This window comes from Hippopotamus amphibius, chromosome 9, assembly GCF_030028045.1.
Source record: "Hippopotamus amphibius kiboko isolate mHipAmp2 chromosome 9, mHipAmp2.hap2, whole genome shotgun sequence".
Taxonomy (NCBI): domain Eukaryota; kingdom Metazoa; phylum Chordata; class Mammalia; order Artiodactyla; family Hippopotamidae; genus Hippopotamus; species Hippopotamus amphibius.
In genome coordinates, this window is record NC_080194.1 from 91,363,335 (window position 1) to 91,390,545 (window position 27,211).

The 27,211-nt window shown below is 40.6% G+C and overlaps 1 protein-coding gene across 2 annotated transcripts; it reads left to right on the forward strand.

Moving 5' to 3' along the window:
- The first annotated feature begins 129 nt into the window (after window positions 1-129).
- Window positions 130-27,160, forward strand: MPZL3 (myelin protein zero like 3). Of its 2 annotated transcripts, XM_057748869.1 has the most exons (7): window positions 130-590; window positions 1,089-1,204; window positions 12,018-12,184; window positions 15,702-15,912; window positions 17,272-17,437; window positions 19,264-19,324; window positions 24,240-27,160. In XM_057748869.1, exons 2-7 carry the CDS (start codon window positions 1,132-1,134, stop codon window positions 24,264-24,266), a joined length of 705 nt encoding a protein of 234 aa, XP_057604852.1. In that variant the 5' UTR covers window positions 130-590; window positions 1,089-1,131; the 3' UTR covers window positions 24,267-27,160. The 2 variants fall into 2 exon arrangements, with proteins under 2 accessions (XP_057604852.1, XP_057604853.1); XM_057748870.1 differs by lacking the exon at window positions 130-590 and having other exon boundaries at window positions 1,061-1,204; window positions 17,332-17,437.
- Window positions 27,161-27,211: the final 51 nt, after the last annotated feature.

Genomic DNA, 27,211 nt, shown 5'->3' on the forward strand with positions numbered 1-27,211 from the left:
AAATCTAAACTTTTTACATAGCAGGTCACAGAAAACTGATGGGAATATCTTCACTGAAATATTTTCTTAGAGGCAGCCTGAAAGTTAATAATGGATAGAATTAGCTTCTACTGGATAAATAAACCTGTATGAATTTTCACAGAATTTTCACATTGCTTTGAATAACTGAGAATTGGGCACAACAAACTACTTAGTTTGGGAACTCTTGAAGGAAGAGTATCATCTATTGCATTTGATACTCTTGCATTACCTTCCTAATCCAGAAAACTACCAGCTTTCAAGTCTAGTAAAGGAATGGGAGTTGAAAAATGGAAAGTTATTAGCTTTCCCAAAAGCTGAATCATATTTTCGTTCTTCTCTTATTTTCATTAAATACACGAAGATTGCAGGAGAATAGGTTGACTAATGATTAAAGCAGGGTACTATCCCATCTCTTTTTCAGAAGAATGTGACACCATCTCCTCATTTCACTTCAAGCACTGTGAAAACACTTTCTCACTTCTCCAACCAAAAGAGGCACAAATCTCAGCTTTTTGTAATGATGTCATCATTGCCACTGTCAACAGCAATTTAATAAACACCCAGTTTAGGTAGGTATTGAGCTGGAAACTATAATCAACCTAAAAAGAACATGAAACAAACAGTCTTGAGGCACAAATTGGCCATGAAGGTCTAATACATACTTATCTATTCCCTGACTGATCCTGTATGATCTCCTAGGTCCCTCTGAACTCTAAATTTATAGAAATCTATTCTGAGAACATTCAAATAAAATCACCTGTAGGGAGTAAAAAGGAATTCTGTCTTAGAGTCCTTCATCCTTAGAGGATGAAGATGATTAAGTCCTGCAGAATTCCATTAAAAAAAAAAAAAAGTAAGTTCTCCAAAGCCTGTCCGACTTCATTTTCGAGCAAAGGAGAATAATGAACTCCTACTTGAGAGTTAAGAGTCGCGGACTTGAAGTGAGCAAGTCCAGGTGTGGTTCTGGAAAGAAGCCACGTTCCTATGGCAACTGCCAATCGCCATTTTAGGTCTTCTGGTGGCCTCCCTCCCTCGCGTCACTTCCGGCGTTACCTGTGTGGTTACAGGGAGCGGTAAACAAGGTGTGCAAGCTTCTGGAGAGCTGTCGGGATGCAGCAGAGCGGGGCGGCTGCAGGCCGCGGCTGCACTTTGTGCCCACTACTGGGCGTCCTGTTCTTCCAGGGTGAGTGAGCCGGCGGCGGGCTCGGCCACGCTTCCGGCCGGGGGCTTAGGGAAGATGGTCGCTTTTCCGGTTCCGGTGGGGGGTCTCAGGAAAGCCCCCACCGAGCTTCTGGGAAGGAAGGAAGCGGGAGGGCGTGGGGAGGATGGTCTCTTCTCGTAATCACCACCCACTGAGGGGGGTCGGTAGCTTGTCCGTAGTTTCCTGAGCCCGTGGGAGCTCGACCACCTTGTGTGACTTTGCGTTGTGATGTGGCAGTGGCACGACTTGATAGAATCACGGAGGGCACTGGGTGTTATCATGAGTTATCAGTGGTTGACTCTGTGGTTTTGTGGGCTGTATATCCTGATTAGAAAAGGACGATTCTAGTCTTCAGTAGTTTGTCCCAGTAATTTTGGGAAAGAAAATCATGACTGTTGGTAATTTTATTTAATTTTTTTTAGGTGATTGTCAGGATCTATGAAGTAAAACGTTTATTAGTCACAGAAAGGATGTCCTTTGATTTCATTGTACTAGAGACGCATTTGTTGAGGAAAAGCAATACTTTACAGTTTTTTCTTTTTAATACAGAAAGAGAGTATCAATTCTCTTAAACTTTTAATCTATTAAGTGATATCAGAAGTATAGTATTCACACTATGACATGACCTTAACATTTGGATGTTTTGCTTTCCTGCAGTTTTCAAGTTGCATAAATTTCAGCCAACCTAATTACCTTCATTTAGGGTGCAATTATTTCCTGGATTTGTCTGTGTGTGTGTGTGTGTGTGTGTGTGTGTGTGTGTGTGTGTGTGTGTGTTGTCTTCCCTAGGAAATCATATGTTAGTGGAGCTAGCATTAGAGTGAATTGTTAACTTCATGAAATTTCTCTGTGGGTAATGGGAATTTCTGAAGGGGACCTTTGACATAAAGGCTTCAGGTGTTCTAAATCTCAGCAGGTAGGGCTAGGGAGTTTTTATTTATTTTATGACTAGTATTTATGTTGCCAGCATACTCCCTGATCCCTCCCAGCTGCCTGTGTCATAACGTGTCCAGTTTTTCAGCTAAATTATTTTGCAATATACTATTTAGGCTGAACTACAGTCACTCCAAATAATCCTAGTTTCCTATCTCTGTCTCAGTCTCTCTCTCTCACACAGGAAATGTGCAAATATTGTCCTATAGAAAAAAAATTCTGGAAATGGTGGGTGATTTTACAAACTTGATGTCATTTAGCACTGAAAAGCATCCATCAATTTAGCAGACCAAATAATTCAAACATTAAAAGTTAAGTTTATGATCTGTATTTATTTGTTGATTTATCTTTTGCCTATGAAAACAAAATGAAACAAACAAACAAAAAACCCCAAAACAGCTTTGTTGAGATATAGTTCACATGCCAAATGGTTTACCCATTTAAAGTGTACCATTCAGGGACTTCCCTGGCTGTCCAGTGGTTAGGACTCCTTGCTTCCACTGCAGAGGGCATGGGATTGATCCCTGGTTGGGGAACTAAGATCCCTCACTGCCCACCCCCCCAAAAAAAAGTGTGTACCCTTCAATAGTTTTTGGTATATTCACAGTTGTGCAGTTATTACGACAATCAATTTTAGAACATTTTCATCATCCCAAAGAAATTCCATAGTCATTGACAGTCACTCATTCTTCCTCCCTCCTGCCCCTGGAAACACCAATTTACTTTCTGTTGCTGTGGATTTACCTGTTTTGCACATTTCATAGAAATGGAGTTGTACAATATGTGTTCCTTTGTGACTAGCTTCTTTCACTTACCATGTTTTCAAGGTTCATTCAATTTTTGGGGGGAGTCTTACTTTTGTTTTGAGTCTCTTAGGTAATAGACTTTGGTTTCATACCAGTTTATTTGCCTTTCCTCTTCATATTTAGGATCCATTAAATTATTAACTTGTTTGAATTCTTCCTAAATTATAAGCATGGTCCTGCTCTATCAGTTGTCTAAGTATGTAGAACCAGTAAAATGGTACAGATGCACCTATTTACAGGGCAGGAATAGAAACGCAGACATAGAGGATGGACGTGTGGACACAGGGGAGAAAGGGAGGGTGGGATAAATTGGAAGATTAGGTTTGACATAAATACACTCAGTGTGTAAAATAGATAGCTAATGGGAACCTGCTGTATAGCACAGGGAGCTCAGCTCAGTGCTCTGTGATGACCTAGATGGGTGGGATGGGGGGAGGGGATATATGTATACATATAGCTGATTCACTTCATTGTACAGCAGAAACTAACACAACATTGCAAAGCAATTATAGTCCAATAAAAAGAAAAAAAAAAGAAGGCGGCTAGGGCTCTTACACTTTTCTCTTTTCCATTTAAGTGTGCAATTTTATGAATCAAAGTTTGACAGATTTGTATTTTGGAAAGTTGGGTGTGTAAAACTGGGAGTTTTTGTCATTTTGTTCCATTTCTTCCATGTATAAAATTACTTATGCTTAAATGTGATTTTCTTGTTTTCCTCCCAGATTAAAGTTTTTTAAAATTATTTTAATTATTTCTATAGTAGGCTGTTTTTAACCTGACAAGAATGCTTTTTCCTTCTGGGAAGAGATAAATATTTATTAGCATATTAGACCTAGGGTGGAAGTTTCTGAATGAATGTTACATTGATTGATTTTTTTTCTTCTTATTTTATTTTTCCAGTGGAGGAGACAAATTATTTTATATCCATTGATTTTATTTTTTTATTTTTTACTTTTTTGGCTGTGTTGGGTCTTCGTTGCTGCACCCAGGCTTTCTCTAGTTGTGATGAGTGGGGGCTACTCTATGTTGTGGTGCTTGGGCTTCTCATTGCGGTGGCTTCTCTTGTTGCGGAGCATGGGCTCTAGGCATGTGAGCTTCAATAGTTGTGGCACTCGGTCTCAGTCGTTGTGGCTGGTGGGCTTTAGAATGCCGGCTCAGTAGTTATGACACATGGGCTTAGTTGCTCCATGGCATGTGGGATCTTTCTGGACCAGGGCATGAACCTGTAACCCCTGCACTGGCAGGCAGATTCTTAACCACTGTACCACCAGGGTAGTCCCTCCATTGATTTCATAATACTTTTAACTTCAGTAAAACATATAGAGAAAAGTGCATATGTCATAAGCGTACAGCTTAATGAATTTTCAGAAACTGAACACACCTGGGCAACCAGCACCCAAATCAGGATATAGATTGTTACTGGCATTCCAGAAACGTTCCTTATGCCTCCTTTCAGGCGTTCTTCCTTCTCCTCCAGGGCGAACCAATATCCTGATGTATAGATTAGTAGTGCAGGTTTGTTTAGTTCATCCATGTATGTTATGGTTACTTTTCTGTAACTATACATTTAAGACCTGCTTGTCCAGTGTTAGATTTCAGTAAAGCGACTTTACATATTGATAACTTTGTGGCAAAATTATATTCATGAATATGGGGTTTATATATAATAAGAAGGAAGAAATTGCTAGTAGGTAGTTTTACTAAAGGTGTACTTACTATAATTCAGTAACCAAAATTTGCTCAGAACTTGTAATTTTTATGCTTGTTTTATAACAATTTTTGTTTTATAAAAGGGAACTCTTGGTTTGGTTTAGTTGAATCAATATTACTGAGCATCCATAATGTGCTGTGTTCCATTTTGATGAGCTCAGGGTCTATCAAAGAAGATAGACAAGTTGACAGATAATTTTAGAATCTAGTACTAAGAGAGAAATGTACTAGAAACCATGGCATCACAGAGGAGGTAAACCACCAAGAGGATACAGGGAAGACTTCCTGGAGGTGTCTCCTAAGTTAAATCTTGAAAGAAGAATAAGAGTTAGTTAGAGAAAGGGAGTGAGGAAAATTCCAGACAGAGAGAGGAACATAAATAAGGTACAGAGGTATGGAATAACTCTCCAAGCAAATTTTCTGAAACTTACTTTGATTAGATTAACTTAGATCCCATGTTGACCCCAAATATGTCTCTGTGGTCAGGAGGATGGTGTGTGGGAGCTACCTCCTACTGGCTCTCAAGAGCCAACCTTGCACATGTCTTCCTAACTCAGCATTCAGAGACTTTACCTTTGTAACTTGAAATTAGCCATGGTGGGAGTATTTGTACCACACATATTGTCAAACCCTACATATTTGGGTTTCCTACTTTTAGCTGTTCACCAGCACACCTCTGGATGTAATGATTGGTTTAGGCCAATCTGAGTCACCTTCCAGAGCTGGGAGTAGGGTCTAGTTATTCTTAGTTTGCTCCTCTCCCACCAGATCCATTCACTTCTCTGTTTTCCCTACTCCCTGGAAAGCTGACCTATAAACTGTATCATCCAGGCTGCCTATGGGCTCCAGTTAGGTTTGGTCAGTGGGAGCATTGGCAGGAGGTTGGAGGGCAGGAGGAGAAAGACATTTATCTTCCTTGATCCCTCCCTGTTATGGTGTCATGGTTGATAGTGGCTGTGTTCCTCTGTAGCTATAGCTTCTGTCAAATGGTCCATAGATCCACCTCTTACCAGGCTGCAATACCTCCCTTTGCCCCTTCACGCCTGGAGTGGTAAAGTCTTTGTGCCTTTGTTGGCTTCCTTGATCCTGAGAAAAGTCCCTTTGAAAAACTGTATGGCCCATACACTTTTCAAAGTCTTAGCTGATTGTGGCTTCTGTTTCCTGCCTGGACCCTGACAGAGGCTTTTCCCCCAAGCTCATGGGCTATGTAGGAAAGGGTGGATATCCAAAGAAAATCAGGATATTGCTAGGAAAGGAGATGAGGGGGATGGATATTGAGCTGGTAACAAACAAGAGCTCACTACCTTCAGTTTGGGGTCCTGTGGTGGTGATAGTCAGGTGGGTGTATCCAGTAATATTTGGACACTCAGAGGCAGGTCATGGCTAGCAACATAGTTTGGGGGAACCATTAGCCTATTAGTGGTTGTGAAATCTATAAAAGTGGATAGGATTGTCCAAGGAGAACATGTTGAAAGATGGGTCATGGGATAAGGGTTGAACTGTGAGAAGCACCAGTATTTAAGGGATGGGTAGGAAAGGAGGAGCCTTAGAAAGAGATTTGATAGAAACTATCAGAGATTTTGTTTGTGTGTGTGTGTGTGTAACGCAGTGTGGAGAGGTGGTTGGAGGGAGACTAATGAGATTCTGATTTATAAATCTAACCCATGTTTCTCCTTTGCTGTAAACCAGGGTTGGCAAATTTTGTAAAGGACCAGATCATATTTTAGGCTTTGTTGGCCACATGAGCTCTGTTGCAACTCTTTAACATTGCTGGAGTAGCACAAAAAGAGCCCTAGATAATACATAAATGAATAAAGTTGGCTATGTCCTAATAAAACTTTATTTATAGAAAGATATTGTGGGTTAGGTTTGGCCCATGGTCCATAGTTTGCTGACCCCTGCCCTAAACCAGCTGCCCCCTTGACATTGTCTCTTGGATATCTCAAAGGCAACTTAAACATATCCAGAAATCAAACTCATGTTCTTCCCTGCCAAGCCTGGTACTTTTCTAATCTTCCTTGTGTCAGTGAATGGTATCCCCAGGTCAGAAATCTGGGAGTCATCCTTGATACCTCTCTTTCCCAAGCATTCCACATGTGATCTATTACCAGTTCTTGCTGATTTTACCTTGTAAATATTGTTGTGCTCCTAGTTCTCTCCATGTCCACTACTACCAGCTTCGTTCAAGCTTCCTTTATTTCTCACTTGACTATTGCAGTAGCTTCCTAAGTAATCTCTTTATATATACTCTTAGCTCCTCCTAAGTGTCTTCCCTAGAGTGGTGTTTTAAAAATGCAAACTTCTTCATGCCCCTTCTCAGCCCTATACTTAAGTATTTTCCCTGGCTTCCCATTACTCTAAGAGTAAGGACCTAAATGTCTAAGGTCTTGCCTGATCTGGTTTCTGCTTACCTCCTAGCCACGTCTCATTCTTCCCTCTCATGCTCTTTGTGTTGCTGCCATTCTGCCTTTCAGTTCCTTGACTGACTGTGCTCCTTCCTGGCACAGGACCTTTGCATATACAGTACCTCTGCCTGGAATGCTCCCCCTCTCCTCACCTTGTTACCCCTCCTTCAGAACTCAACTCAAAAGTAACTGTTTTCAGGGAGGCTTTCATTAACCACTCCCTGCTCCCCTATCGTAACTGGTACAGTTCTCATAGCCACTCTCTTTGTCTTTTCTTCACAGTTCTTATCAGAGTTTGTAATTATACATTTGTCTTTATGATTATTTGATTAGTGTATTGAACTTCTGCTGCATTTTAAGCTCCAAAACAGGGAGTGTATGTATTTTGCTCACATTTAATCCCGAACTCAGAGGGTGGTACAAAACAGATGCTCAATAAATCTACATTTGAAGAATGAGTGAATGAATGAGAGTATCATCCTGGAAGCCTTGAGAACAGAGGTCAAGGAGCAGTCACTGCTGCAGAGGGATCCAGTAAAATCAGGAGAGGAAACTGCCTATTGGAGTTTTTATCCCTTGGATTTTGCAGTTTTAAGATAATAATTCCTTTTACTTGAAGTGGTAGTGGAGTCCAGATTGTGCTGTACGGGTCCAGAAGTGGATAGGAAGGGAGGAAAGGGAGACATCTGATATAGACAACTCTTCCAGAAACTTGGCTTAGGATAGAGAGGGAAATAGATGGTAATGAGTAGTATTACAGGGTTAAGGAAAATTTGTTATTGTTTTGTTTTATTATTATGTATTTGTTTTTACAGATGGGAGAGACTTCTCTGTGTTTAGAGGCTGAGGGGAGGGAGAGAGCTCCTCTTGAAAGGGAAAGGTTGAAGATAGTAGAGAGGTTGTGTGTGTGTGTGTGTGTGTGTGTGTGTGTGTGTGTGTGTGTGTGTGTGTGTTTCCCTTTCTTTCTGGAGCCAGGCTTGGAAGGTAGGGATCCAGGCAGAGAAGAAGGGTTTGATCTTGCATAGAAAAATGGACACCACACCCTTTCAGATTGGAGGTAAGGATGGGTGCAGACACAGGAAGATATGTGACTAAGCAGTTTGTATGGCTTCACATTTCTTGAAGAGGAGAGACATTTTCTTCTGAGAATGAGGGGTTTATAGATTGCACAGAGGATAAAAGAGGATGGCAGTTTGAGGAGTCAGAAAGAGGAGCTGACCAAGGCTGGTTAAAGAGTCATTATGCCTCATTAAGGACTTAACTGTGGATTGAATTAATGAATTTCAATATGGTAACTATCTGTGCAGTGGTATGATTTTTCTCCTTCAGCGTATACCAGCCATAGTCTAGAAATGATCATCTAGGGCTGAGCTTTTCTTGAATCAGTGCAATGGAAAGGTAGGTGTCTAGGGGACTTAAGAATGTTGAAAATACTGTAAAAATGGGGATAGGAAGAAAGTGGCTAATAAGCACACTTTGTTCCTATGCGAGAACTTTTGGTGACCTGTCCACCTCTTTCTCTCAGTCTCTCTCTGCCTTCTCCCCTCCCTCTGAATTTTGCCCTTAGGGTACTTCCATTTAATGGAGGAAATTGTCTTTACAAATGGAGTGCAAGCGATGGTATATGTGTTTGATTAGCGTTACATACTAAATGTTATGTGAAAATTGAAAAAAGAGTAATAAAATACATAAGAGAATTTGGGAAGGTATCACAAGGGGGCTGATATTTGAGCTGGGTTTTGAAGAGTGTGAGCATTGGGGATGTGGTTACCAGGCAGGATTGGTAGGAAAGGGGAGAGCCTTCCAGACAAAGATATATCCAAAGAAAGTCACGTGGCATGATGGACACAGTAAATTTGGGAAGTGTCAGGACAACCTGGGCATAGTGAAGGGGATGGGATGGGTAGGTAGCTGGAGTAGCAGAAGTTGGGGGACAAATTGGCACTATTTAGATTTTGTTATAGCCCAATAGAGAGTTACTGAGGTTTTTGAATGTTTGTGGTGTTCATTTTAATGATAATAGCTACCATTTATTGAAAGTTTCAATTTCAGGTGCTATGCTAAGCATTTTATATGCTACCTTCTTTAATCTTATTAGATCCTCACAGTGACCCAATGAAGTAGGTCTTTTTATTATTCCCATTTACCAAGTGAGGAAATTGAATCTTGAACAGGTTAGGTAACTATGATCAAGGTCTCACAGCCAGAAAGTAGCTGTGCTAGAACACAAGTTCAGGTCTGTATAATTCTAAATCCAAACTTTAAAATCTCTCTGCTCTGCTTAAGTTTTAGGATAAAGATATTTAAAAGGTATAGGGAGAGTATAGATTATACTTTCATTTCTGCCTTCCAGTTTTCAGAGCTGTATCTTGAGTCATGAATAAGGTGGGTCAAGAATGTGGGCTTGGGAAACAGTAGGGATTGAGGGATGAAGGCTTTCCAGGCAGAGGAACAGCATTTGCAAAGGCATAGGAGGAATGACAAGTTTAGCATGGCAAAGTCAGAGAGGATGTTTTGGATGAACTGGAAGTAGTTCTCATCTTTGCTATAGGTCAGATTCTTAGCAGAGTTGTGAGCTCAGTCTTGGTCTCCTCCTTTTAAGAGGAATGTGAACAGACTAGACTGTCTAGAGAGGAGCAAGAAACATGATTCAAAGCAGTAGAGGTAAAGGCAGTGGAATTGATGACTCATAAGTATGTCTGTAATAGGAAAGGTTGAGAGAGGAAGGACAGAACTAAAGACTGTCAGTAACGATGATGGAGCTATCAAACGAGTGTTGAGCACTTATTCTGGGTTAGGTAGGCTCCTTAGTGTGGTACATTTTTTTAAAAATTAATTAATTAATTAATTAATTAATTAATTTTATTGGCTGTGTTGGGTCTTCGTTGCTGCACACCAGCTTTCTGTAGTTGCAGCGAGTGGGGGCTACTCTTTGTTGTGGTGTGTGGGCTTCTCATTGTGGTGGCCTTTCTTGTTGCAGAGCACGGGCTCTAGGGGCGTGGGCTTCAGTAGTTGTGGCACATGGGCTCAATAGTTGTGGTTCACGGGCTTAGTTGCTCTGCGGCATGTGGAATCTTCCTGGGGCAGGGCTCAAACCCGTGTCCCCTGCATTGGCAGGCGGATTCTTACCCACTGTGCCACCTAGGGAGCCCCTGGTACATGTTTTAATTCATTTATTCTTCACAGTCACCTTCTAAGGTAAGTGTTATTGATATCATTCCTACCAGGATGAGAAACTGAAGAAATCAAGTAAACCTGTGAAGACCACTGAGTCAGCAAGTGATAGGGCTGGGATTTTCATCCTAACTCAACCAGAGGGACTGCTGAGTTTCAGGATGGTGTGTAGGTTTGCTCTCTTCTGAAACCTGCTGCTCTGTTTGCCTTTGGCCTCCCAGGTGAATCATGGCTCACCGTAGTGGAGAAGGAAGCAGGAAAAACAAAGTGCTGATGGCTTACTTTCCTGAAAAATGTCTCCCTAGTGGAAGAGAAATTTCAACTACTGTTCTCTGAAAACAGAGGGAATGGTCATGAGAAAGTGCCAACTCTTTTGGGAGAGAGAGAGTGTCAAAGTTGGATATATGAGGTGGTTTTGGAAAGAGGAAGTTTCCAAAGTTTAAACATGATATTTAAAATTGTTTTAAAAAACTCATTTATTTATTTATTTATTTATTTATTTATTTATTGGCTGTGTTGGGTCTTCATTGCTGCATGCAGGCTTTCTCTAGCTGCAGAGAGTGGGGGCTACTCTTTGTTGCAGTGCACGGGTTTCTCATTGCAGTGGCTTCTCTAGGCATGTGGGCTTCAGTAGTTGTGGCACATAGGCTCAATAGTTGTGGCTTGTGGGCTCTAGAGTGCAGGCTCAGTAGTTGTGGTGCACATGCTAAGTTGCCCCTCGGTGTGTGGGATTTTCCTGGACCAGGGATCGAACCTGTGTCCCCTGCATTGGCAGGTGGACTCAACCACTGCACCACCAGGGAAGCCCTATTATTACATTTTAAAATGCATTAAATTTTAAGTTTAGTAAACTTTTTCCTCCTCATGATTTACTTTTAACGGATGTGTGATTCATTAACCAGCTTTAAGAAAGGGAAAAATGAAAGAAAATTAGATAGAACCTTGGGGTAGATTTATAAAATTCTTTGAAAAAAATTCCTATTCTTATTTCCTACTCTTATTTTGCTGGTGGTTGAGGCAATGATAGCTTCAGGTTACAACCATGGTGTACTTGGGGAAACCCCTCAGACCACAACAGTTGCCAAGGGAGCGGGTGGTGTTGCCTTCTGTGGGCTGACCCACTTGGTTGTAGTTAATTTAACCACAAATCTGTATTTGGAAAAATGGTGTGACTAGGTTTAAAATTTTTACTCAGACATTTATTCTAGGATTTAATATTGTAAAATGACAAAAACACCACCCTTGATTAATGTAGCTATTTGCTTCTTATCCTTTTGGGCCTGCCTGAGAAGATATTTATTGCTGTGGCTTTTTAAAAAAAAAAAATTAATTAATTGGTTGTGTTTTCGTTGCTGCATATGGGTTTTCTCTAGTTGCAGCGAGCTGGGGCTACTCTTCTTTGTGGTGCGCGGGCTTCTCATTGCTGTGGCTTCTCTTGTTGCAGAGCATGGGCTCTAGATGCGTGGGCTTCAGTAGTTGCAGCACGTGGGCTCAATAGTTGTGGCTGGTGGGTTCTAGAGCACAGGCTCAATAGTTGTGGCGCACAGGCTTAGTTGCTCCGTGGCATGTGGGATCTTCCTGGAGCAGGGATCGAACCCTTGTCCCCTGTACTGGCAGGCGGATTCTTAACCACTGCACCACCTAGGAAGCCCTGCTGTGGCTTTTTGATGAGAGCCCTAAAGATGATAGTGTTTCTATGTTGCTCACTCACATCTATATCTTCCATCCAATCTATACATTTTAAACATTTGGGCTTGCTTTGACTAGGTGTTTACATCGTCCTTTCCCTGGAGATTAAAACAGATGCCCTTGTCCGGGGTTATGTTGGAGAAAATATCAAGTTGAAATGCACCTTCAAGTCAACCTCATCTATCACTGACAAACTCACCATAGACTGGACATATCGACGTCCCAGCAGCAGTCGCACAGAATCAGTAAGTGTATACTTTTAAGGATATTTCTTTGAGCCTTCTATGGTCAACAAGTCTGGAATCCTTTTATTGTAAGTCACAGGTACACCAGGTCTTCTTATCTTAGAATAGAAGATGAGCTTCTATTAAATAGAAGGAGATGAGCTTCTACCCTATATGACATTCGTTTGGTCGTGTAGGGCTTTTTCTTCTTCTATGTAAGAATCCTGAAAATAAGCTATAGGAAAAAAACAGTCAGAAACTCAAAGGAAATGTGGTTTAGTTTTGTTTCCCCTTTGTTGTTTCTTTTTGCTTGGCTTCATAGCTTGAGTTTCAGGTTTGTTGTACTAAAAAGGGTACCTCCAGCCTGTTGGATAGAGAAATTCTATAGGTCCCAGTATTAGACATCCTTTCGCTTAAAGCTGCTCATTTCCTGTCATGTGAAGTTGTCTCAATGGGTGTATCTGTTTGTATATCGGTACTTGTAGATTTATCTTGGCATCTTCTCCCAGTGTATAAACATCTGCATTGATTTATACAGCTCCCTTCGAAGGAAATGGTGGCACTTTGTGTTGATGACAAATGCTGTTGATGACAGATGGTCTTGCAATATTAGAAGCAATATATTTTAATCACACAGATAAAACACATTTATGGCTCGAATCCCATTGTGGATGCCTAACTGAAGATTGCAGTACTGCTTAAAAACCCTTTCTCTGTACGCTTTCAGCAATATCTTAGGTCAGGATACTTTTTGTCAAGAATGTGAATGTCATAGCGGTATATAAGATGTATTTTTTTAAAAATAAATTTATTTATTTATTTATTTATTTATTTATTTATTTGCTGCATTGGGTCTTCATTGCTGCACACGGACTTTCTCTAGTTGCAGCGAGTGGGGGCCACTCTTCGTTCCAGTCCATGGGCTTCTCATTGCAGTGGCTTCTCTTGTTGCGGAGCATGGGCTCTAGGCGCTCAGGTTTCAGTAGTTGTTGCATTTGGGCTCAGTAGTTGTGGCACATGGGCTCAGTAGTTGTGGCTTGTGGGCTTAGTTGCTCAGCGCCATGTGGGATCTTCCTGGACTAGGAATCAAACCCGTGTCTCCTACATTGGCAGGTGGATTCTTTTTTTTTTTTCCCCTGAATCAGACTCATTTTTATTTTTGAGAACAAGTAAGAGAGCAATGTCAAATTTAGATTCTCATCATTTCGGTTTTGTGCAGCCCGAAGAACTGTATTTGTTTGTGCATCAGTAGAACCTACTGAGTGCAAGGGGCAGGTGGATTCTTAACCACTGTACCACCAGGGAAATCCCTCCTTGATTTCTCAATCCTGTTTCCTTCTTTGGAAGTACTTTCTCTTTGACTTTACTGTATAAGCTTTGGATTTTGTTTTAGGAGCCATTATTGAATGCCATGTAGCATCTCCCAGTTCTCCAGTTATCCTAGTGCAGGTGGCTCCAGTGGAGGGAAGCTAGGCTGTTTTTGCGGTCCCCCACCCCCCCTTCTTTTTCTTCCTTTATTTAAAATTAAAAAAAAATTATATTGAAAGTAGTTGATTAACAATGTTGTGTTAGTTTCCGGTCCCTTTTTCTTTAGACTTAAAGTAGGTCACTTTATTTTGAGTGGTCAGGAAACTATGGCTGGCTTTATATGGCTCTTCCTCCTTGGCCAAAAGTAGGACAGAGCAAACAATGTGGATTTTCGTGGGGCAGAAACCTTAAATGCAAACAGCAGTTCTCCTATGGTGAACCTCGTCAGAAAGTCAGCAAATTCATCCAAGTTGGAATTAGTGGACCCTTAAAGTCACATAACACTATGTTGCAGTTATGTGGTCAGTCAGCATTCTGTCAAATGTATCAGTTAGCAGGATTTGAGTATCACTAGTTTAACGTGAAACTCACAGGTTGGATTAATCTTGAAAATGCACAGCAGGCTTTGTTTTGTCAATAAGGAGTTTCAAACCCTTTTATACTGATGCTGATAATCAGTGATAGGTATTCTTTACAGTGATAGGTATTCTTTACCTCCCTCTTTGGAACACTCATTGCACATTTTAGTATTTGCTGACATCTGTATTTCCCACTAGATGGTAAATTCCGTGAGAGCAGGGACTGTGCCTGATTGGCTCCTGCTGTATCATTTGCTTAACACAGTGCCTGAGGGCACGTAGTAGGTATGAGTGAATGCATGAACAAATGAACCAAGAAGTGACCCAGCATCTTCTCTGGGAAGTTGATTATCAAAATTGGGCAATCCAAGGTTTTTAAGTACCTGGGTTCTTAAGTGGGGATATACCAAGTAAGAAAAGAATGAGGAAAGGCTTGAATCTTGCATAAGAGAGAGAAAGATCATATTGTTTTGTCGTGCCTGCCCAGCCTACCACCAGATATAATTAGGTGTTTTTTGTGATGAAGTGTCTGACCACCAGTCGGAAGCTGCATTGTTTTAATTCAGTATATATTCATGAAGTACCAATCATGCATTTCTCTTGGGGTTTTTATTAATTGCTAAGATAGATAACTTGAGAGAGGCTTATGTTATAGCCTCCTGGTGATTTTGAGAATAAACAAAAATCCCCCCTTTCCCACTTATTAGCTGTGTGCCTTTGAGTAACTCTTTTAATTTTTTGTTTTCGGCCTGTTTCCCTTTCTGCCTGCCCCACATATAGTTCAGTGTTGTTGTGAAGCTCAAATGAGTAAATGTATAGAAGCTGTTTGCATACTATTAAGTGCCGTATGAATTAGATGCTGCTTTAGAATAGGGCTTCTCCGCTTTTGCACTGTTGGCATTTTGATACAGGTAATTCTTTGTTGTGGGGGACTGTCCTGTGCATTGTAGGATTTTTAGCAATATCCCTGGCCTCTACCCACCAGATGACAGTAGCACGCCCACCAGTTGAGACAACCAAAAATATCTCCAGATATTGCCAAATGCCTTGAGGGCAGAATTGCCTCTGGCTGAGAACTGCTACTTTAGGACTTTAAAGGAGGTTCGAGAGTTAGAATCCCTGGATTCTTTCGTCAGGTCTTTTTTTTAGACAAGTTTTATTAGCCTGTCTTTTTTTTTTTTTAATAATTTTATTTATTTATTGGCTGTGTTGGGTGTTTGTTGCTGCCCGTGGGCTTTCTCTAGTTGTGGCAAGCAGCGGCTACTCTTCGTTGTGGTGCGCAGGCTTCTCAGTGCAGTGGCTTCTCTTATTGCGAAGTATGGGCTGTACGCTGGTGAGCTTCAGTAGTTGCGGCACACAGGCTCAGTAGTTGTGGTGCATGGGCTTAGTTGCTCTGTGGCACGTGGCATCTTCCCTGACCAGGACTGAACCCGTGTCCTCTGCATTGGCAGGTGAATTCTTAACTACTGCACCACCAGGGAAGTCCCTAGCCTGTCTTTTAACCTATAGGGTGGAAGTGAACAAAACATAAAACAAAATGTCCAACTGGGAAAACCCATTATATATTTGTATTTTATTTTGGACCTACTTAGCTTTACGTTTTCACTGTGTTTTCCAAATTAACTTTTTTTCTCATGGTGTTGCTTTCTTAGATTTTTCATTACCAGTCTTTCCAGTATCCAAGCACAGCGGGCACATTTCGGGATCGAGTTTCCTGGGTTGGAGATGTGTACAAAGGGGATGCGTCCATAAGCATAAGCAACCCTACCATGAAGGACAACGGGACATTCAGCTGTGCTGTGAAGAACCCCCCGGATGTGCACCATAATATTCCAGTGACGGAGCTAAGAGTCACAGAAAGGGGTAAGCTAACTGCCACCAACCTTCTCCTGCCGTGAGTACTCTGTGATTATCATGGTGGTTTGTGGGGAGATCAGTGATAAGCACAGCTACCTATATTCATTAGCCGGTTGGTCATTGGAACATTCTGCCATTTTGAATTGTCTATGAGGATGAGTTTTTTTATCTTTATTTTTCAAACTGACTTTTTTTCCTTTTTTCCAAATATCATCATAGTTTCTCCATTATCCTTTTTAAATTTTAATTTCAGGAGACCAGAGATCTTGAGGAATGTATGGCAAACCCCTGAATAAGTGGAAGGTTGCCATCTTTGTGAAATAGATGTCATTCTGGTTTCCCTAATGTGTTCATACCCTCAGTTATAAGACCGTTCTTGCCTGCGTCTTGAAAGGGTACCTCCTCTAAAGATGGAGGCAGCACATTTCTTTTATGTTGCAAAGAGCAGCTGTTTCCTTTTAGTGTGAAACATGAGGAGAGCCGGTTAAGGACTGACCTTTTTTTCTACATTATTCTCTGGTGACTGTTGAGTGGTCATTCTAGTACTTACTTGGATTTGAACCAAAGATTTAGAGATTCGGGACTGCATTATGATTCATTATAGATACCTTGTCATTTCTCAAGTCTTTATGTATGTCTCTCTGTCTCTTTCCTCCTCCCCTTTTTCTTTTTCTTTATTTTTTTAAGGCAACTCATAGGTTTCAAAGACACGGGCACATTCATGCTGCTGGCAGGAGTAGAAACTGATATAGTTTTTCTGGAAGACAGTTTGGTAGTATAAATCAGATGTCTTAACATTATATACCCTTTGATCCAGTAATTCTGTTTTAAAATTTATTTTAAAAAATGGAGCTAAATATGAATATTTATGTACAGAGATGATCATCATTATATAACTCATAGATTCAAAGAATTGGAAACAACTTGAAAATCCAGCAGTAGAAGATTGATTCAATAAATTATTCAATATGATAGAATACTATGCAGCCATTAAAAAAATCACACCTGGAAGGAATATTTATGGAAAATATTTATAATATAGTATATTAAAAAGAGGTTAGAAATAGTATGTAAAATGTGATCAGTACATCTGAACATGTACTCTCCTCCCTATATTCAGACTCATGCCCACATGCTCTTAGAAAGAAGATTGAGTAGGTAGATATTTACATGTTGATCCTAAGGAGTGGGGTTGTGGGTAAATTTTAATCCTTCTTTGTTCTTTTATGTATTTTCTACTGTTTCTACAATGAATTTATTCCTTTTATAACCAGAAGAAATACAAGCGCAAAAGTAAGACTATCTCATGCCAAAGGAAGCACTTTGCATGTCCCTCTCTTTTACCCTCTCTTTTTCCTCCATCAGGTTTTGGCACGATGCTCTCCTCCTTTGCCCTTCTTTCCATTCTTGTCTTCATTCCCTCAGCTGTGGTGGTTGTTCTGCTGCTGGTGAGAATGGGGAGGAAGTCTGCGGGGCTGAAGAAGAGGAGCAAATCTGGCTATCAGAAGTCGTCTATTGAGGTTTCAGATGAGTATGTCCAACTGGAGCCCTGAGCAATCAGCCCTCTTCACAGACCTCTTTGTGGACAGTACCCAGACCTTTGTATCCATACCTTCCTTTCTTCCAGGCCAAATTTAGTTCTGCTGAAAGGGAAACTTGTGGATATTAATTTGGAGAGAGCGATGGAGGGGTCAATAACATGGTCCTAGTGTCTTGTTTTGGAAATAAGATTGTACAGTGCTGCGGTTCTGAATATAAATTCTGAAGTGAGTCTCTTGTTCCTTCAAAATGGACAGGAAATTCCAAGTCAGTTATTTTCCCCGTTCTCTTGTTTTGGCACTGAACTGATGTCTCCTGACAGAAATGCCTGAGCAGTGAGAGAGGCTTTAGAACAGCCATGGAGGGCAAAACAATTTATTTATTTATTTAGTTAGTTTTATAGACTGCTTTTTTCTTTTTCTTCTCCCTTTATTTAATTAATTAATTAATTTATTTATTTTTTGGCAAACTTACTTTATATTTGCGAACTCAATGACACGAAAAGTTCTGTTATTATTGTTTGAAATAGTATTTCCCTAGTTACTAGGGAAGGTAATCACCCTTTTTTTTTCTTTAAGAACTTTTATTGAGATAAAATTGACATACAATAAACTGCATATATTTAAAGTGTACAATTTGATTTTTTTTCTTGTTAGTAATGTATATATGGCATTCCCAATCTCCCAATTCATCCCACCCCAAACAATTTAAGTAAGTGAGAACTGTTCTTGGTCAGCTGGTGCTCCGAAGGGACTAATTGAATTGTGGTTGTCAAAAGTACTTGCCAGAGAGCAGGTGTGATCCAGTATTTTCCTTAAGAACAAATCCACTCAACAAAAAGGTAACAAAAGTCTACATGAAACCCTGTTGATTCTCCATTGTCTATATCAGGGACTCTTAACCTGGGAAGAGAAGTCTTACTTTGAGAGAGTCTAAAATCTTTCTGTGCGTGTGTGTGTGCATGTGTGTGTGTGCACATTTGTTTAATGGGAGTGAGAGTGTCCTTTACAAGGAATCTGTGGCCCCCCAAAAGGCAGAGAACTCTGGTAAAAATACTAAAATGTCTGTTTCGAAGCATGGTCTAACAAGATCCTTTATGATCTAGCCCTAAGTCACATTGTTTCTTGCCATTTCTTCTCGTTTGCTCCACATTCCAACTACAGTGAGCTATTTCCTTCTCCAGACATACTATACTCATTTAGATCTTTTAAAAAATTTTCAACATGCTTTCCTCTCACCTGGAATCCCCTCCCTCCTTCCCTTGTTTGCCTAGAAAGCTCTTCCTTATCTTCCAAGCCCCTGATGAAATGTCCACTTCTCAAGAGTTTCCAGGGAAAACTAATCCCTCCCTCCTTTTTGCTGCCACAGCGGTTGACCTTAGCTCTATGAAAACATTTAGCACTTTGTATTCTAACATAATGAGCTCAAGGGACCATGTTTAATTTATGTCTTTATCCCCAGCCCAGCACAAGGCCTCAGACATGGTTGGCGCTCAGTACAGTTCTAAATGAACGATTGTGACCAGCTCCTATTCATTGAGCATTTACTATGTGCCAAGCACTGTGGTACCTGTTTTACATGTGCTTATTTTGCATTTACTCCTAACCACGGTCCTTTAAGTGTAGCTGGTAATATCTGCATTTTGTAGATGAGGAAGCAGGCTCCTAGAGCTTAAGTCATTTGCCTTGTCACCCTGCTGGTAAGTGGCAGAACTGGAATTTAAAACCAGACCTGTCCGACTTCAATGCTTGGCCTCCTAACTGCTCTACCAAACTGAGGACAGTGATTGTTCACGTATGGTTTGTCCTCTTTCTGCAGCACTGACCAGGAGGAGGGTCACTGCATGACAAAGCTTTGTGTCCGCTGTGCCGAGTGCCTGGTAAGTCCCTGTCATTTCTTCTGTTCACTGTTCATGCTTCACCTTCCTGCTTAGTTAAGGGAATCCTTCGCCCTCAGAGGCAGCAGAGGGTATGCAGATAGGTCTAAAGCAAAGTTTGAACCAAAGTCTTTCCCCAAAGCATTTTGGTCTCAGGGGACCCCTATCAATTCTAACCATTATTTTATTTGCTGTCTTTTGGGAATAGAGCGGTGTCCTTAAGTTAGGGAAGGGGACTGTGTAGGCAGCCTCTGCTGACTGACAGGGAACCTCCTGAAAGAGGAGTGTCCTATGCTGCTGAGGTCATACTAGGAAACCTGGCTGAACTGGCTGAACCCAAAGCCCTGAGTTGAATTTTTCTGCTGAGCCTCAGTTTTTCCTGGGGAATTAGAGTGATATAAACTTTTAGGTGACTTGATGGCTTTGTCAATAAGAAATATCCACGTTAGAAGGCTTGCATTTTGACTTAAATTTCAGAAATCTGTCATCCCTCCCGCTTTGAGCACTTGCTGTGACTGGTAGGCTTGTGTAACTGTTCCAGGATCCTAGGAGGAGAGTCTTTCTGGTGTGGTACTGTTGGAAACAGGTCAAAAGCAACTCATGATCTAATACGAAGCATACCTGTCATTTCAGGGTTTAAACTTGAGCCTTCTTTGTACTTACTGCCAAGCTCAGCACTTGGCCAGATGACTGCAGCCCAATTACTCACCGCAGTGTTCTTTGTTTTTCTTTCTCTCACGTACTTGAGTATTATAGGTAAGAAGAGAGAAAAGTTGATAGTGCCAGTGGGTAGGATCTAATTCCAACCTTTTGGGATGTGAATATTTTGATAACAAAAAATAAGCTAATGTCCTGAAAGTAACACAACATTGTTAATCAACTATACTCCAATATAAAATAAAAATTAAAAAAAGAAAAAGAAAAAAGAAATAACTAAATAAGCTAATGTTCATAAGATTATTGTCCACATTTCAGATATTGATTTATTCAACAGTTGTTGTTTGAGCATGTATCTGACATGCCCCAGCTGTGATTTTAGGTACTTAGAAATCAACCGTGAACAAAACTGACAAAAATCCCTGTCCTCAAAAGACATTACGTTTTTTCCATGCCTGGAAAACTCTCATCCGCCAGAACACAGTTGAAATGTTACCTTCTCTTAAATTGGGTTACAAGCAATAACTAACTAAATCTTTTTAAAATTAGTAAAATATATAGTATTTCAGATTGTGCTTAATGCGGCAGAGAAAAAATGTAATAGGAAAGGGAGATGGAATGGCTGGTTAAGGGGGTATGATACCAAATAGGATGGTTGGGGGACTTCCCTGGTGGTCCAGTGGTTAGGACTCCATGCTTTCACTGCTGGGGCCTGGGTTCAATCCCTGGTCGGGGAACTAAGATCCCACAAGCTGTGAGGAGTAGCTTAAATAAATAAATAAATAAATAAATAAATAAATAAATAAATAGGATGGTTGGGGACACCCTCACTGAAAAGATATTTGAACAAATACCTAAAAGTAGAAGCAAGCAACATGGCTATTGTGGAGGAACATTCCAGACAGTGGAAATGGTTGGTGCAAAGACTCTGGGGAGGGGCCATGATTGGCATGTTCTAGGAACAGCACAGAGGCCAGTGTGGCAGGAATGAAGTGAGCAAGGCAAAGAATAGTATTTCTTCAGAGAGATAATGTTGTATCTTATGGAACATTATAGTGATTGTAATGACGTAGACTTTTATTCTTTTATTGATTGGTTGGCTGTGGTGGGTCTTCATTGCTGTGTGTGGGCTTTTCTCTAGTTGCAAAGAGTGAGGGCTACTCTTTATTATGGAGCACGGGCTTCTAGGCGCACAAGCTTCAGTAATTGTGGCACTCAGGCTCAGTAGTTGTGGCTTGCGGGCTCTAGAGTGCAGGCTCAGTAGTTGTGGTGCACAGGCTTAGTTGCTCCACGGCATGTGGAATCTTCCCGGCCCAGGGATCGAACCCGTGTCCTCTAAATTTGCAGGTGTATTCCTAACCACTGCCCCACCAGGGAAGTCCTAGACTTATTTTTTTTCTTTCTTTCTTTCTTTCTTTCTTTCTTTCTTTCTTTCTTTCTTTCTTTCTTTCTTTCTTTCTTTCTTTCTTTCTTTCTTCCTTTCATTTATTTAATTGGCTGCGTTGGGTCTTTTTTGCTGTGCTCAGGCTCTCTTTAGTTGCAGTGAGTGGGGGCTATTCTTCGTTGTGGTGCGTGGGCTCCTCATTGCCATGGCTTCTCTTGTTGTGGAGCACAGGCTCTAGGCATGTGAGCTTCAGTAGTTGCAGCACATGGGCTCAATAGTTGTGGCTCATGGGCTTAGTTGCTCCAAGGCATGTGGGATCTTCCTGGAGCAGGGCTCGAACCCTTGTCCCCTGCACTGGCAGGCGAATTCTTAACCATTGCACCACCTAGGAAGCCCTAGATTTATTCTTAATGAAAGAGAATCCACTGGAGGTTTTTGAGAAGAGAACACTATGGACTGATGTATGTTTTAAAAGGATCATTCTGGCTCCTGTGTTGAAAATAGGTGGCGAGGGACTGTGACAGAAACAGTCCAATTAGGAGACTTCAGCAATAATGCAGGTGAGGGAAGAGGGTGTTGATTTGGACCAAGGTGGTGGTGGTGGAGGTGGTGAGAAGTGGTTGTTTTCTGGTTATAGTTTGTAGGTACAGCCAGAAGTTTTCTTTTTCTTTCTTTTCTTAAAAACTTTTTTATTTAATTAATTTTTTGGCTGTGCTGTGTGGTCTGTGGGATCTTAGTTCCCTGACCAGGGATTGAGTAGGGATCAAACCTGCACCCCCTGTAGTGGAAGCACAGAGTCTTAGCCACTGGACTGCCAGGGAAGACCCCAGAAGCGTTTCGTGACATGTTGCATGTGTATGTGAAAGAATGAGAGGAGTTAAGGATAATTCCAAGGTTCTTAAATTGAGCAACTAATAGAATAGAGTTGATGTTTTCTAATATGTACAAGTCTGTGAGTGCAACAAGTTTTAGAGGGAAGATCAGGAGCTGAGTTTGGATATATTAAATTTGAAATACTTGTTAAAGATCCAAGTGAAGATGTGGAGTAAGCAATTGGTTTTATGGATGTGGGGTTCAGAAGAGAGGTCTAGAATGGAGATATAAATTTAGGAGTCATTAGTATATAGAGACCGGTAGAGATATTTCCACCAGGGAAATGAGTGTAGACAGACAGGAACTCAAAGAACTGAGCTCTGGAGCTCTTGAATATTGATAGTTGGGGGAGATGAGGAGAAATTAGCAAAGGAGGCTGAGAAGGAATGTCCAGTGAGGTGGGAGGAAAACATGGAGAGTTCTGTATCCTGGGAGCCAAGTGAAGAAAGTGTTTCAAGGAAAAGTAAGTGACTAACTGTGTCAGTTGTTCCTGAGTCAGGTGAAGTAAAATGAGAACTGAGAATTGATTACTGGGTGATCTGGTAACGTGGAAGTCATTGGTGGCCTTGGCAAAAGCAGGTTCAATGGAATAATGGGGGTGAAAGCCTGACCCCTCAGGTAGGGTCAAGAAAGAATACAAAGAGGTGTATTGGTGAGAGTGGGTTTAATGACACTTTCAAGGAATTTTGCTGTTGAGTGATGCAGAGAAATAGGGCAATAGGTAGAGAGAGGTGTATGTCAAGAGTTGCTTTTCTTCAGAAATAGAATCACAGATGTAGAGAACAAACTTATAGTTACTAAGGGGAGGAAGGGGGGGACTAATTGGGAGATTGGGATTGACATATATACACTATGTATAAAATAGATAACTAATGAGAACCTATTGTATAGCACAGGGAACTCTAGTCAATGATCTGTGGTGACCTAAGTGGGAAGGAAATCTAAAAAAGAATGGATATATGTATACGTATAAGTGATTCACTTTGCAGAAACTTAACACAACATTGTAAAGCAACTATACTCCAATTTAAAAAAAAAAAGAGTTGCTTTTCTTTTTAAGATGGGAGAAATTATAGTCCATGTGTATGCTGATGGGAATGAACCAGTAGAAAAGGAAAAATTGACGTCACAGGAGTGGGGAGGATTGCTGGAGTGATTTTAGGACCTAGTGCACCAGTGGAGATGTTGGCCTTAGACAAAGGCAGTGAGAATGTATCCCTAAGAAGAGTAAGAAAGGCCAAGTAGATGGCCCAGATGCAGGTGAGTGGGTAAATATGATAGGAGCTTGTGGACGTTCCCTACTGACTATCTCTGTTCCCAATGATGGGAGAAAATAAGGTCCCCAGCTGAAAATGAAGTGAGCAGAAGATGTTAGAGATTTGGAGAAAGAGGGAAAGATATGAAAACAGTCATCTAGGAGAATGGGAGAAAAAGTGGGCCAGAGAAATGTGGTATGCCAGGTAGTACTAATGGCTCATGAGCTTAGAAGTAGTGAATACAAGTTTGAACAATAAGAATAAGAATAATAGTGATAGTGGTTAATCTTGAATGAGTGTTTACAAAGTGCCAGGCACAGTGACGGAAACTGTGGTTTAGAGAAAACGTCAAATAACTTTACCCAAGGTTATATAGCCAGCAAGGCGTGGAGCTGGGATTGTAATCCAGAGGTAGGCTGACTCCTAGCCTAAACTTCTAGCTGCAGTCCTGCACATTTTGCTACAGACAGGCACCTTTTCATGTGTGCTGAGATTTTAAAAAATAGTCACCAAGGAAAAGGGAACCCTTAGGGTTTCGAAGCAGAAATGAGCCCAATAGACACCAATTATAATGAGGTCCTGTGATGCTTCTTGGGAACTTAGGCGGGTCAAATCAATGCCATTTCACTGTTGGTGTCTCCCCTAGCCAAGTTCCATTTGGGGGACCCTAATGTGTGGTCTTTGCCTGAATTCTGACTATGGCATTGTACTTCATATACATACTACAACTACTGTCTTTTCCTTCCAGGATTCGGACTATGAAGAGACATATTGATGAAAGTCTGCATGATAGAAGAAGAGTCACCTAATAACAGAAAATATCCCATTCCACTGGCAGCTGAAGCCTCCCAGAGAAGTGGAGTTGGCTTGGACCATAGTGATGGAGAATTCTGGAAGTCATCAGTAAAGACTTTAGGAGACATTTATTTATTGAAGAAATGTTCTTTTTGTATTTATAAACTGTTCAAAAACTCAGAAGAAACTCATAACCACCCCTTTTAATAACTTATACTGTAATTGAATGAAGGAATTCTTTTCCTAAGTAGAAAGATCTTTTTTGTTTTGCCTTGGCTCTTGAATGTATTACATACTTTCTTCCAATTTTTTGAGGGAGAATCCTAGATGTTGGCCACACTGCTGATGCCAAAATATGTATATATACTTAATGAGATGAGCTTGGAGCTTCCTGATGTGCTCCCAGACAAAATGTTTGTTTGGGATAGCTATTCTTTGTGTTTTGCTCCATGGACATTTTCAGCTGTGAGTTAGCATACAGCATATACTCATTGGTTTAATTATCTCATCACTAATTATTTTTGGGATACTTGAGTGCATAACCCCAGTTTTTTTTAGAGTTGGTAGGCTAGGCAGTCAGTGGTTTACTTTGACTGGGTTTTTAAAGTATTAAAGTGTCATCAGTTTACAATAAGGAAGGAAATGATGAGGTAGAGGGATTCCATTTTTTTTTGTCTTATGAGGTGCAATTTGTTATTTTACTTTCTTGCAGCTGACTGGTTTATGGTTTCCTTCTTGACTTTTCAGATCAGAGGCAAGAAAAACTCTTTAAAAGGTTTTTAGTGGGGCTAAGTAGAATATTTTACCAGTTATTTGCAATGAAATCATCTTTTAACCTATGTTGTCCTTCAGAAGTTGTTTGATTTCTAAAATGTGGCAAGTATGAGCAAACTAAGGTATTTACAAACTATTTTTGTGTAATATTTGAGATGAGGAAGTGAGGGTGTACATAACCTATACTTCCTCCTTCTGTTCTATTGGTACCTTCTATCAACTTCCTCCATTCTACTGCAGCAACCTATTTCAAATTTTAATTTACATGGGATTTTCTATAAGCCATTTAGAAATATGTATGACACAGAGTGAAGTAAGTCAGAAAGAGAAAAACAAGTATCATATATTAACACATATATGTGGAATCTAGAAAAATGGTACAGATGAACCAGTTTGCAAGACAGAAATAGAGACACGGATATAGAAAGCAAACATGTGGACACCAAGCAGGGGAGGGCGGGTGTGGTGGTGGGATGAATTGGGAGATTGGGGTTGGCATATATATACGCTAATATATATAAAATAGGTAACTAATAAAAAAAGAAAGAAATATTTATGACATATCAGGAAAGGTTGACTGTGCAGTCCTCTGTAATAGAGGGATAGAGTTCACTTCTTAATTATGAGACACAAAAATCATCCTCTCCTCCCATCTGTAATTTTTCAACAGGATAGTCTCTTTCCATGATTCTTTGCTAGGTGCCTCAGGAGGTTTCCATATTATAGCATAATACTCTGTATGGTGTAAAAAAATCACTTTTATATTTTTTTGCCAAGATCTGTGTTTAAACGTTGGGTTATTAGTTCTGTCTCATGGATTTGGCCTGGCCTCTTTTGTTAATCTAGTCCACCGATTCGAAAGTCTTATTAGTTAATAGATGTTATGATTGATCTCTGGTCATGCAAGGAAGAAGGGGCAAATGCAAGACTGACAGTCTACATTTCCAGTGGTTAAATCTCACAGTCTTGGGCTACTTGTCAAGTATGTGGTTGTCTGGGGCCAATCTAGTGAGACAGTCTGACACCTCAACACAGAGAGGAAAACAGTTTGAGCAATAAAAGTAATTTGGGCTCCTAGGACATTTTAAGATAGAGATCTACTTGTGGGGTAGACTTTCTGTGGGTCCTCATTTTTTTGAGAAAGAGGTGATGTTACAGGAACCGAGGTAAAGTCACATCCCATTCAGTGAAGAACCAGTTTTGGCTGAGTTTTCTTGTAATTTCCTTTCAGGCATGTTATGAGTATTAATCTGGTGGGAAATGTTTATCACAGCCTTAAGCCTGCTATAGTTCCTTCTTCAGGATTACAGCTTTTGGGTTACAGCATTTTTTTTCTTCAAAGGATCACAAAGCAGTGTTTAGACACATGCCTTTTGAGGATGGAAGGAAGCTAAGGTTTTGTTTGTTTTTTGTTTTTGTTTTTGCTTTTTTAAACTTACTGTTTTAATATCTTCTAAGGTGCTGTTCTCTCTGTTTTTCTTTTTGCTGCTCCATTAGTTCTTATCACACTGTATGGAGACAGCCTTGTCTAGAAAGGGAACTGAATTCTGGAAGCATCAGAGGGGGTTAAAAGCCTTTCAGAATTTTTCTTTGGCTGCTAAAGTCTTTACTTGTTACATTATCTTATGAGTTTTGTCCATTGAGCTCTTAATTCTGTTATCAAATATGAACTTATAAAATGCTATGTGTTTTCAATGTGGCCTGTTACCTCCAGCTTCTTGGGGGCACATTCTCTGCAGCTCTCAAACTGGACTGTGGTGCTTCACAGGGGGGATGTTGCATGTCCCTGTTTAGAAAAGATTCTGGCGGCCAAATCCTGAATCTGAATGTGTGTCACTCTGTTATGGTTCCAGAGGGGAGCTGTAAGAAGAACAATAGGGCATGGATCAAGACTCCCATTTAATTACACAATTTAAAACTTTGCTGCCAGATGAGGCAGCTCCATCCCTTTGACTCCAGTGTTGGACTGTTAACTGCTGCATTTCACTGCGTTGTTTGTTTGTTTTTGTAGGAGGGTATGCGCTACTGGGTCATGTGCATAGACGTTGTAACTCTTGAGATCTTTACCACATCATAATTAATAAACTTCTTTACACTTTCTGGCTACTTTTTGGCGTATATCTACATATTAGATGCAAGCTGTCCTGTGAA